We start from the raw sequence: 12,835 nt of genomic DNA, 5'->3' as shown, positions 1-12,835 counted from the left end.
AACACAAAGCAAGATTGTTTTTAATGATCAAGGAACTTCTATGTAAATTTCTACACAAATAGATTTGAGAGCGCTCATGAAATTCATTCTTAACAAAAAGTAAGGCTGATGCAATAAAAAATGAAAATACTTTTCAACAAACACAAGGAACTTTTTATAAACGTATCAAAGAATCTTCTAAATAACACCTGGCCCCAGTGGATTAAAAGCAGGATTTCTCCCAACTTTTCATGAAGCTATATAAATTGTCCCAGGACATAATTCATTCTACAAGGCAATCTTGGGCACAATGATTCAAGCATGAGAATTCTGAATAAAATATCAAAAAATTAAATATGTATTGTTGAGGATCTACTATGTGTCCTTGTATTAGATAAAGAAAAAATAGATAGCCAGAAAGAGATCCCCACCATTGGGGAGCTCACAGTCTAGTTGGAAGAAAACACAGTGCAGACAGAATAGTTTGGCTCTTTCTAAGGCCTGGGATGGATGGAGGAGAGTCAGAAGTTAAAAATGGCCCAGATTTTACCCTTGGGGAGTTTACAGTTTAGCTGAGAATTTGTGTTCCAGAAACTCGGAGAACACTACTTCGTCCCTGGGAAGGGAATGAATCAGGGAGGGCTCCCTGAAAGAAATGTCATTTGAACAAGGCATTGAAGGAAAATTTGGGGATCAAAAGCATGGGCACTGGAATCAGGTAAACATGGGATCAAATCTCAGCTCTGTAATTTTCTTGCTGTGTGATCTTAGGCAGATAACCTCTGGTCCCTGTGCCTCGGCTTATGAAATGAAGCATCTCCCTCTGCCTGCCAGGGTTGTTGGAAGAATTACCTTAAAGGAAAAACTATATGTAAAGTGCTGTCCTGGATTAATGACTCTGCATGCAGGTGTCACTACTGCGTGACTTAAAAGATCAGAGCAAAGGAGATTCTAGAGCTATCCCGTCTAATAGACTGTCTAATAGAACTTTTTGCAATGCTGGAAATGTTCTGTATCTGCACTGCCCGATATGGTAGCCACCAGCCACACGTGGTTATTGAGCATTTGAACTGTGGCCTGTGCAACTAAGGAATGAAATTTTTAATTTGAATTCATTTGAATTTGCATAGCCACAGACAGCTAGTGATTACCAGATTGGACAGCTTAGCTCTGAAGGGCATTCCAGGCAGTGGCACCAGCTTGAGTGAAGGCCCAGCAGCATGAAAATAATCCAGCCCAGAGGATCTGTATTCGTTTTCTGTAGCTGCTATAACGAGTTACCACAAACTTAGTGACTTAACACAAATTGATTCTATTAAAATTATGGAGGTCAGATGTCTAATATCAAGGTGTCAGCAAGTCTGCGTTATGTCTGAGGGGCTTCAAAAAAAATCTATTTTCTTGCCTTTGCAGCCTCTGGAGGCTGCCTGCATTCCTTGGCTTGTGGCTCCTCACATCACTCTGACGTCTGCTTCCATTGTCTTATCTCCTACTGACTCAGCGTCCTGCCTCCCTCTTGTCAAGACCCTTGTGATTACACTGGCTCACCCAGGTAACCTAGGATACTCTCCATGACTCAAGAGCCTTTGCATAAGCACACTTGCAAAGTTCCTTTTGCCAAATAAGGTCATGTATTCACAGGTTCAAGGCATTAGGATGTGGACCTTACTAGGGGCCACTGTTCTATTCTGTCTCCTCCAGGGTCTGAGCAGCTAGAATGTAGGAATACTCAGTGGTGGAAATAAGCCTCAAATACCAAGCTGAGGGGCTTGGACATAGGCTTGCCTTCAAAATAGATTCACAAGTTGTCAACCTCTCTCCATCTCTGCTGCTATCCTTATCCAAGTCACCACCACCTCTTGCTTGGACTATTGCAGTAGCCTCCTCATACCTGCAGTGGCTCCTAACTTTCCTCCCCCTCCTCCATAGTCCAGTCTCCACCAGCAACCAAAGGGATCCTATCAAAATCCAAGTCAAATCAAGGCATTCCTCTGTTCAGAATAGGCTTGTCTGATTGAAGGGGGAAAAAATTGCAGAATGCTCAGTTAAACTTGAATTTCAAATAAACAAATCATTTTAGTATAAAAATGTCTCAAATATTGCATGGGCCATACTCATGCTAAAATGTTGGTGGTGGTTGTTGATCTGAAACTCAAATTTAATTGAGTGTTCTGTGTTTTATCAGCTAATGATAGCTCAGAATCCTCCCAAAGATCCCCAAACACCTGCTGTGACCTACAAGGTTTTCAAAGTCTGCCCCCAACACTCTCTCTCCCTTCATCTTACCCCACTCTCCCTCTTACTCACTCTGCTCCATCCACACTGGCCACTTCACTGTTTCTGGAATATGCCAAGCACATTCTGCCCCAGGGCCTTTGCACTTGCTGTTCCCTCTGCCTGGAATGCTTTTCTTCCAGTTTAAGCATGACTCCTCCCTCCCTTCTTCAAGTCTTGGTTCAAATAGTATCTTTCCCAAGGGGCCTTGCCTGGATGACCTATATCCCTGCCCCATTCAGCCCTCTTTATCCCATTTAGGTTTCTTAGCATTTATTATCACTTGACATATTCTGTGTTTCTTTATTTCTTATTATCTGTCTTCCTCCACTAAAATGTCAGCTCTCTGAGGGCAGGGATTTGTGTCTGTTTTGGTCACTACTACATCCCCAGTGTCTATAATAGGGCCTTTCACATAGCTGGTGCATAATGAATGTTTGCTGAATGAATAAAGAACTATATGACAATATCATTGAGCCCCTGGATCCAGCTATGCCTGAAGTCAGTTTTGTGAAATGGGATAGGAGGATCCAGACCCGTTTCCCTTTAGCCTACACCTCCATTTCTGAGACCAGGTCATGGCTGGTGGATTTCTTGCTGACCACACTTTCATCCTTGCTCTCTGACTCCTTCAGGGCCCAGCCACATGCAGCTGGCAGTGACCGTCGGAGCTGAGCCCGCCCAAAATACAAGAAGAGCATGGGATTGAGGCAGCTGTGAGCAAGGGCAAGGCCCGTGATCAAGGGTTCAGCACGCAGGGCCCCGGCCAGGAGCGCAGAGTGTGGGGCAGCCACAGTGAGAACCAGCCCCAGCATGTGGTAGGGGGCCCAGCAGACAAAAAACCCCACCACAACAGCTGTGCCCAGTGGCCATCGGCATTGGGCCGCACGGCACAGGAGGGCACTGTGGCAGCTGGCCACGACCATCAGAGGCCCCAGGAAGCCAAAAATAAGCCGGCTGGCAGTCACTGAGTTCTCCGCCATGGCTGAGCCGCCGTAGTCCACCACACACTCCATCTGGGGTGGGAAATGCTCCTGGCGCAGCCGGCGGTAGATGGCCGAGGGCACAGTGAGCAGCAAGGCCAGCACCCAGGCTGCCGCACAGGCTCCCCGCACCCGGCACGCCCGCCGCGCCGCACCCCCCCAGCTGGGCCTGAGGGCCAGCAGGCAGAGGTCAGCACTGAGAGCAGCCAGGAGGAGGACACTGGCGTACATGGAGAGCAGGATGGCAGAGGGCAGGGTGCGACAGCCCACGGACCCGTACAGCCAGCGGCCCTGGTGGGCGATGGGCACCGCCAGGATGGGGAGAGACAGACAGCAGAGCAGGTCCGCGACAGCCAGGTGGAGGAACCAGGTGGCACCGACCCTCTGGCGGGCCTCCTTCCGGGTCACCCAGGCCACCATGGCATTGCCGGGCACCCCCACCAGGAAGACCGCAGCATACAGCAAGAGCGGGGCCGCCTGGAAGGGGTCGATGGAGATGCAGGCGCCATCAACACAGTCCACAGGGAGATCCGGAATCTCGCCATAATCCCCATACTCGTTGGTAAGAGACGTGTTCTCCATCCAGGCCCCAGACACCTGGGCAGGAGAGAAATGGCATGAAACCTGAGAGACGGAAATTCTCAGACTGTTGGAATCCTAGGGTGTAGGAACCTTAGTCCATTATTACCATCTTGGAAACCAGGATAAGACATTAGAACTCCAGTGCATTAGAATATTGGAATTCTAGAATATTACAGTGTTAGGGTTCCCACTTATTAGAATCCTGAAATTCTAGAATACTACAATGTTAGAACACTAGCACACTGAAAATCTTGGAATTCCAAAATATGAAACTGTGAGAATCCTAGCCATTTGTTGTTTAGAAATCTAGGGCTGCCCTGTCCAATAGAACTTTCAGTGCTGATGGAAATATTCCACATCTGCTGCCCAGTAAGGTAGCTGCCAGCCACATGTGGCTAGTGAACATTTGAAATGGGGCCAGTGCAACTGAAAAACTAAATTTCCAGCTGCGCTTAATTTTAATTGATTTAAATAGCTACACGTGGCTAGTGACTCCCTTGGAGGGTGAAGTTCTAGACCATTGAAATATTAGAACTCTAGTCCATTAGCAACCTAGAATCCTAGAATTTAAAATATTGGAGTCTCAACAACCGTCAAGATGGGAAAAGGTTAATATGTCTTCACAGCAAAAGTGTTTTTCTTGATTCTTCTTCAGCTGTATTTTTGAATCTTGATGCAATAAAAATGTACCTCTGGGTCAATTTCATCATCTTTTTTTTTTAACATAAACTAGATCATAGGAAAACGTGCAGACAGCTAAGTCTATGCATCACACAGGTACGCTTGCTGGGTTTCAGCTGAACACATCTGTGTCACTGGCACCCAGATTGAGAAACGGAATATTTCTAGGATCCTGCTAGAGCCATTTTTTAAAGTAATGACAATTAAGAAAAACAGGAGGAACAAAATTTTGAATTCTCTACCATTCATTCGTTCACTCATTCATTCATATATCTGGCACAACTCCCAAGTACCTGTTCTGTTACTAGATGCACAGCAGGAGACAAGACAGACAGAATCCTCTTTCCCTCCGGAGCCAAATTTCTGATGGGAAGAGTCAGATAGAAAAGTAACCAGTAAGTAAAACACACTGTATTTTAGAAGGCGATCAATGCCATGGCAAACAGAAGGAAAAACACACTCACACAGGGAACTTTTAATTTCCTATGTTGGAATTTTAAATGAGGGGTCAGGGAGGAATTCTCTGAGAAGGTGACATCTAGGCAAAGCTGGAAAGGAGGTGAAGGAGGGAGCCGTGTGGGGCTCTGGGGGAAGAGGAAACAGCCAGAATAAAGGCCCTGGGGGCAGTAACATGATGGTTGTGTTCAAGGCACAGAGAGGAAGCCAGCACGGCTAGAGTGGAGTAGATGGGGTGGGGGGAGGTTAGAACAGAGAGATAGCAGCGGTCACGCGGGCACTGTAAATTCTTTATCTTTTATTCTGTGCAAAATGGGAGCCATGGGATGGTGCTGATAAGTTGCATTGTCTATCATAGCAATAATAATCATAACTATTATTATTATTATTATTATTATTATTATTATTAGGCACCATCTGTTGAGTACTTTACGTTATGTGCCGGGCATTGCTCCAAGCACTTTTAAATGCCATATTGTTTAGTCCTTATAACAACCCTCTGATTTTCACACTATTATTATACCCATTCTGCAGATGAGAAAACTGAGGCACAGAGCTGTTAAGTCACTTACCGAATATCACTCAGCTAAGCAAGTAACAGAGCTGAGGGTCAAACTGTGTTGGTCCCACTCTGAAACTCCAGGCCCTAAAATATCATTATCCCAAAATCTTAGGTTCAGGCAAACTGCAAAGCAGGATGGCCAGTGTCCCTGAGCAGACCCGGGCTCTGTGACTCCGGATGAGCAGTTTCAGTTGGCTCTCTCTCTGTCTCCTGGTCTGGGAAACGAGTCACCGAGATGAACCTACCTCACCGGTTTGGGGAGGCCTTGAAGAGTCAGTACGTATAAAGCACATGGCACAGAAGCAAGGGCTACGGGAGACAAGGTAAGCCGTCTTGCATGATGTCACAGTGACCTGAGCCTGCGGCTCTGCTGATTCTTATGGGCTGGCTGGCCCTGCCCAGAGCTCCAGCTGGAGATGATCCAACAGGAAAGACAGAGGGGAAGTTGGGGCACACTCCCCTGCGCAGTCACCCCTGCCAATCAGCTGCTAAAAAGCCAAGCCACTTTGTGTGTGTGTGTGTATGTTTGGAGCTTGACCCTCTGCTTTCACATTATTTTCATCACTAGAGTGAAACACATTCAGGCTGTAATAAGCTACATTGGGAAAGAATTTGGGGTGGAGGGTATAGCTCAGTGGTTGAGCGCATGCTTAACTGGGTTCAATCCCCAGTACCATATAAATAAATAAATACCTAATTACCTCCCCCACCAAATCAATAATAAATAAAAATTTTTTAATGGTTAGGATGATGGAATAAGTAAATAATTATGGCAACTTCCTCTCAAAAAAAAGAATCTGAAAATATATGTATGTATGTATATTATAACTGAACCACTTCACTGTACACCTGAAACTAACATGGTAAATCAACTACACTTCAATTAAAAATACAATTAAAAAAAAATTCAAATGCTCACGAGCTGTGTGGCCTTGGGCAAGTCACTTGACCTCTCTGTGCCTCAGCTTCCTCATCTGCAAAAGGAGAATAACATACTTACCCTAGAGAGTGTTATGAGAGTTCATCACGTTAACAGGCATGAATTACTGAACACAGTGCCTGGTCCACAGCCAGCATATCTAAGATGTGTTAGCCGCTGGTATTGAGATCCAGGCCACCCTCTCCTCTCACCCTGAGACCCCACCCTTCGCAATTCTTCCTTTCAAATCTGAGCTTTCTGTGTGTAAGCAACTCAGTCTATGGTATTTCCCTTTCAATATATTAAGCAGAAAAGGGAACGTTCAACACCCGCTGTGCCATCTCTTAATCTTTTCCATTGAATGTTCCTTAGATCTGTTTCCCCATCTGGACATGCGCGGGCTCCTTTCTTCATAATAGCTTCGAAGTCACTCCACTGGCTGGGCGTGTCATACTTATTAACCAGCCTCGGACTAAAAGACATTTAATGATCCTCATGAGTAACATTATGATATCATTATTATTTGGTATACCAAATAAATTATACTTATTTAGATACAATATAATTACCATTATTATTATTCTGTAAGAATTCAAATAATAGATGGCATTTATCAAGTGCCTATTAGGTACCAGGCATACCCCTTAGAACAACCCTAGGAGGTAAGTACCATCATTATGCCCATTTCCCCGGCAGTCAGCAGGTTCTTAGTTAATATTTATTTGGTGAATAAAAGAATGAAGAGGGAAACTGAGGCACAGAGACACAAAGGGGTCACTTAGATTTCTTCCAGTTCCTTGAGATCACAAGCACCCCTGTGTGAACTCACACATGTGTCTGTGTATCAGCCAGTCTGGCTGGAACTTCTGCTCTGGGATACCGTGGGGCAGCATCTACTGAAACTGATCATATGATACCTTGCCCCTTTCCCAAAGAAGCACGCAAATGCTGACTAAAAGACATGTATGTACCAGAATGTTCACAGCAGCCCAAGATGTAAACCGTCCAAATTTTCACTCACTGGAGAATGCGTAAACACATCGTGGAATGTTCTCTAACCATGGGAATGAACAAACCACACAGGAGAATGTGGATGGACTTCATAAATATAATATTGAGGAGAGAGAGGCAGACACACAGAGAATTTACTGAATCCCTTTCCCATCAAGTTCAAAAGTTAGGAAAAGAATTCTATGTGGGGGTGGGGTGTGATGGGTGGAGGGAAGACCATGCAGATATGCATAACTGCCCAGTTCTCACATGTACAATTTTCTGTGTGTATGTTACATGTGAAAATAAAGGATCTTTCTTAAGGCGAATCGCTGAGTTGAATGAAGGGCATGTTTGGTGGATTTCCCAGAAGCTACCAGAGTCCCCGTAGGTTTGGGAAGGGGGTTTCCTATATACCTGAGTATGTGGATATTTGTGGATGCTTTGACAAAAGGCTTTCTGTTGGGCTGCCTGAGTAAATTCCAAGGGTCTGAGATTCTGATGTGGATTCCAGAGTGATGATGGTAAGATTCCACTCCTCAAATTCTAGTTCTGATTCCCGGATTCTGAAAATAATGAGTCTGAAAAGCCAGGATTATGAAATGCGCCCTCTCTGCCTCCATCTTTCCCTCCCTCCTTTCCTCCATCCTTACCGTCTCTTGCAGGATGGTCCCCAGGTTAGCCAAATGCCTTTTGGGAGCACGATCCAGGCCCACAGCCAGGACCTGGAAGGTCTGAGGTCTCTCCCCGGCGTCTGGCAGCTGGTGAATTTCTGCAAGTTGGTCTTATTTGCCAGGGTCCTCCTGGGACTCAGCTGGGCACTGCCACCTCACAGGCCCCAGGCAATCCTCATAACCAGGGAAAAACAGGAATGGCCTTTTCCTCCTCCCAGGGTGTGTGTGTACTGTACTCTTCCCATGACTCACATATCCCCAAATTACCAGGCAGCAGGGAAGGCCAGAGAGGGAATGGGTGTGTAGAGAGCTGACCCAGTGTCCCTAACCACAGTCTCAATGTCACCGGCTTCCTGGAAGCCAGCCTTACGTGTGGTTTGACCTTCGAGGCCTGGGGGTCTTGGCCTGGACTCACTGTCCCCGCGGGGCCCTCTGAGGTCTTCCTCACCAAACCCCCACTGCCTTCTGCCCCCACCCCCGCCCCAGGCTCCAGCTGTGTGCCCAGCCCCTCCTTCCGCCCTCCACAGAGCCTCCCACCTCCCAGGTTCTTCGGGAAACAGCTCAGAGTCACAGCCTCCACCAAAAGACCCAGGCCGTCCAGCTCAGGGCCTGAGGCTTCAGAGGCAGACAAAACACAGACACGTCCTATCTCCTCCATGGGCCTCTGTTTTCTCTCTTTAAAACAGAACGGACACTGAGCATAGCGGTTCCTAACCTCCCTCCCAGCCCAGCACAGAGGCTGAAGATGTGAATTTGAGAGCTACAGCGATAAGGTACAAATTCCAAGTCCCCCTGTTGATGAGTTTCTGGGCCTCAATCCTTCTGAGCCTCAACTTTCTCATCTGTGAAGTGGGCATTTTAGCTGTGAGCCTTAGCTGATGGGTGAAGAGATTTAAAAGTGCCTGGCACACAGAATATGCTCTGTCCATGTTTGTTAAATTAGCAACCAGAAAAAGCATATGATATCAATTCCTAAAATTTACATTTGAGGAATGCAGACTGGGCAAGAGGAAGTGGCTGTTTACTCCAACTTCGGAACCCTTTATTCAGCAGTTTGGGGTGTTTGCACTTTTCTACGTGTGCTTTAGTGGTTGGGGGACCCATTTATACATTTCTTTTGTTGTTTAATTTAGAGAATAAACTCGCACTGTTAGAGGAAATTGTTTATGTGTCAAGAGACTGGGACTTAAAAATAGATAAACAACAAGGTCTTACTGTTCAGCACAGAGAACTATGTTCAATATCTTGTAATACCTATAATTAAAAGGAATATGAAAAGGAATATATGTATGTATATATCTAACTGAATCACTATGCTGTACATGAGAAACTAACACAACATTGTAAACTGACTATACTTCAATTAAAAAAAAAAAAAGAAAGAAATCTAAAGAGACTGGCAATCACAGTGGGAACCGGGGCATCTCTGGGTGACCCTGTCTTGGCTGAACTTGGTCCCAGATCTCAGCAAAGGCAAACATGTCCTCTGCCCCGTCCCACCACGTTCTGGGGGCGGACCCTCCTCCTCCCACACATCCCGCCAGCCCCGGGCCCCCGTGGGAACCCGCCCTGGTCAAAGAGAGACAAACACGAGAGAAGCCCAGGGTGGGCACTGTCTTTTGTCAGTTCAAACTTTTCTCTGATCTTGAGTTTCCAGGAGTGTGTTTCTTAGACCTTAAAAGTCCTCAGCTATGGAGCCTCCGGCGTACATTTCTCGGATTCTGGGAAGCTAAGGTTTTCTGGTGTCTCTAGAGTTGGGGGCTCTTACCTGGGGGTCTGGGGGATGCTGTGAACAGGGCAGGAACACAGCTGTTATAAAAAGAAGTGGCTGTTTGGGGAGTGGGAGTCCTTTTACAGACACCCTGTGCGATGCGGAGTACCCGTCCCTCAACTCTGGGAGAACCTGACAATGAAGACAATTATTAAGTTAACCCATATGAAATTGCCGTTTTTGTGAATCAAAATTGGTTGCATTCCAGCAACTGTGGCAACAGAAAGCAGATTAGTGATTGCCAGGGCCTGAGGGGAACAGGACATGGATGGGGTGTAACTGCTTAACGAGAATGCTGTTTTTCTTTCCAGGTGATGAAAATGTTCTGGAACTTGATACTTTGAGGTGACAGTTGCACAATATTGTGAATATACTAAATGCTACTAATGGTGAAATTTACATTATGCACATCTTACAATTTTTTAAAAGTGATAAGAAAACAAACTGTTATACCACCTCACCCCAAATCAGGATGGAGTCTGGCAATTTCATAGAGTTCAGCCTAATGGAATTCTAGACCCCTGAAAGGGTAAGTGGAAATCAGTCTCTTCTGAACAATGCATATTATTACATGATATTTGATGCATGGAAAAGAGTACCAGTAACATGTAAATTATAAAGTACAACAATTAAAAAACTTCTATAAAACCACCAACCATCTTAGACTCTTTGAATATCTAGATCAAGAGTCAGTAAACTTTTTCAGTGAAGGAACAGAGAGTAAAGATTTTCATTTTTGCTGGTCAGGAGGTCACTCCTGTTCTCTGGTGGAATGAAAGCAGCCATAGACTGAATGGCGTGGCTGTGTTGCAATAAAACTTTATTCACAAAAACAAACAGTGGGCCAGATTTGGCCCACAGGCTGGAGTTTGCTGGCACCTGATCTAGGTCAAAGACTCTGAGCGCTAAATTGTTGGAATCACAGACTCTCAGAATGTTGGAATCATGGGCTATTTGACCCAAAGAATCCTATGATGTTAGTCACAAACTACTGAAGCTCAGGATGTTAGAATGTCACACCAGAACCTCCGAGTTAGAAGTATAGAGTTCCAACTATTCGATGTTAGAATTTGGTAGATGATCTGAACGTCAGGCATGGAATTCTAGCCCTGAGCTGTCCTATATGGTGGCTACCGATCACATGAGGCTACATTAAATAAAATGAGATGGATTTGAGATGAGAGATGCTGTGATTGGAAACTACACACGAGATTTGGAAGACGTGGTGTGGAAAAAAAAGAATGTGAAGTCTCAATAACTGTTCATACAGGTCACATATCAAAATGATCATACTTTCAATAGATGTGGTTCAGTAAAAGATAGCACCAAAAGTCATTTTACCTGATCCTTTTTGTTTGTCTTTGCTTGACTGCTGAAAAATCTAAAATCATGCTTGTGGTTGACATTATAGTCCAATTAGACAACGTGAATCTTGAGTAATATCCTCCTGAAGGCTTGAGATGTGGTACCTTGGAAGGTCATGGGGCACAGATGCAGGGGAGGAGACTCTGCCCCCGGCCTTGGGGAGCCAGGTCTCAGCAACAGGTCGGTGGGTGACCGGGGACTTGGAGAGCAAGGGTAGGAACACATCTTAGTACCAACTCATCATGCACTTCCTATCCCCACCACTTCCTCTCTGGAACTTGCTGACCCAGCAGATTCCCCAGGCCCCAGATTTGGCAATCTCCTGGCCCTTCAGCCCACTTCCTTCTTGGGCAGTGTTGATCAACACCAGGCGGAGGCTGCCTCAGAGAAGCCACCTGGATCCCATGTGCTGGCCTCCAAGTGTTTCTAGAAGACCATTGTGGGACCCAGCTCTCAGGAAGCATCTCCTTTCCATATCAGGGGGAGGGAAAGACCCCACTGCCTACAGCCCACCCCCCAAAACCAGGAAAGCCAGAGGATATCCTGGAACAGAGATGGAGTAGAAGTGTGGGGAGGCAGAGGAAGAAGTCAGGGAGGACTTCCTGGAGGAGGCTGCACCCTGAAGGAGGGTAGAATAGGGACAGGGAAGGTCTTTTAAAACTGGCTGGACAGCTAGGAGATCAGACAGAAAGACAGGCAGGGATTCAAATGAGAGAGGATGGAGGGCTTAGATCAGGAAGTATGTGAGGTGGGAAGAGAGTGGTATCCAGCACGGGTCCCAGGTGCAGGCTGGCGTGACTGCATGGATGGTGGGGCCCCCCAGGATGGGGTTGCAGGGGTGAAAGGAGGTCTGGGAGAAGATGCCCAGGTCATTTTGGGCTAGGCAGGTGCAGACGTCTTACCCTGAAGAGAGAGAGCGCTGTGAAGGTATTGGATGAAGACACAAAAGTAAGAAGCATGTTTAAGAGAAAACTCTAGAAACCCAACATTTAAATATAGAGGAAGAAACTCTGTGGAGGAGGGTGGGAAGGATCACTCAGAGAGGGAAGAGGATAACCAATCAGGCTTGGAGCCAGCCAGGGAGGAAGCCCAAGTGGCCAGGAAGAAGGCAGTGGGGGGATGTGGGCTGTCCAGATAGAAGGGACATCCAGGATCAAGAGGGTCTTCAGAGGAGGTCCCAGACCTGATGGTAGCTGGGGCTCAGGTCTTCCCCCAACAACCTTGCTACCAGCAAATCGGCAAAGGGACCAAAACCACACACAGCCTCTTCTGGAAGTGCAGCAGAGCGCCCACCCCTATAGGTGCTGTGGAAGCATCTTTAAATAAAAATTGTCCCCAAGGCAGACAACACAGCCATAGCAGGATTCAGCCACGTTTCCCATCGGATTCACACAAAATCCCAGCCCAGTGCTCCATCCTGAAAGCTGTTTCCTGGACTCAGTCACCTCTTGCCAACAGGGAGAGGCAGTGGATCCCTGTGTCATTGGATTCAGGGGCCACCAGCTCCATGTGGCTTCTGGGCACTTGAAATGTGCCAGTCTGAATGGAGATACACTGTGTCACACACACGGGATTTTGTAGACTTAGTACCAAAAAAAG

The 12,835-nt window shown here is 46.3% G+C and overlaps 1 protein-coding gene across 5 annotated transcripts; it reads right to left on the bottom strand.

Moving 5' to 3' along the window:
* Positions 1 to 2: 2 nt before the first annotated feature.
* Positions 3 to 8,536, bottom strand: C5AR2 (complement C5a receptor 2). Of its 5 annotated transcripts, none has more exons than XM_031458971.2 (4): positions 8,080 to 8,536; positions 7,844 to 8,007; positions 4,793 to 4,862; positions 3 to 3,833 (listed from the first exon to the last, which is right to left on the bottom strand). In XM_031458971.2, the coding sequence occupies exon 4, from the start codon at positions 3,816 to 3,818 to the stop codon at positions 2,805 to 2,807; it is 1,014 nt and encodes a 337-aa protein (XP_031314831.1). In that variant the 5' UTR covers positions 3,819 to 3,833; positions 4,793 to 4,862; positions 7,844 to 8,007; positions 8,080 to 8,536; the 3' UTR covers positions 3 to 2,804. The 5 variants fall into 5 exon arrangements, with proteins under 5 accessions (XP_031314831.1, XP_064345533.1, XP_064345532.1 ...); XM_064489463.1 differs by having other exon boundaries at positions 7,844 to 7,992; XM_064489462.1 differs by lacking the exons at positions 7,844 to 8,007; positions 8,080 to 8,536 and adding an exon at positions 5,528 to 6,022.
* Between the last annotated feature and the right edge of the window lie 4,299 nt (positions 8,537 to 12,835).

This window comes from Camelus dromedarius, chromosome 9 (assembly GCF_036321535.1).
Source record: "Camelus dromedarius isolate mCamDro1 chromosome 9, mCamDro1.pat, whole genome shotgun sequence".
Taxonomy (NCBI): Eukaryota; Metazoa; Chordata; class Mammalia; order Artiodactyla; family Camelidae; genus Camelus; species Camelus dromedarius.
The sequence above is the reverse complement of the archived record's forward strand: the minus strand, read 5'-3'. Positions and strand labels throughout refer to the sequence as shown.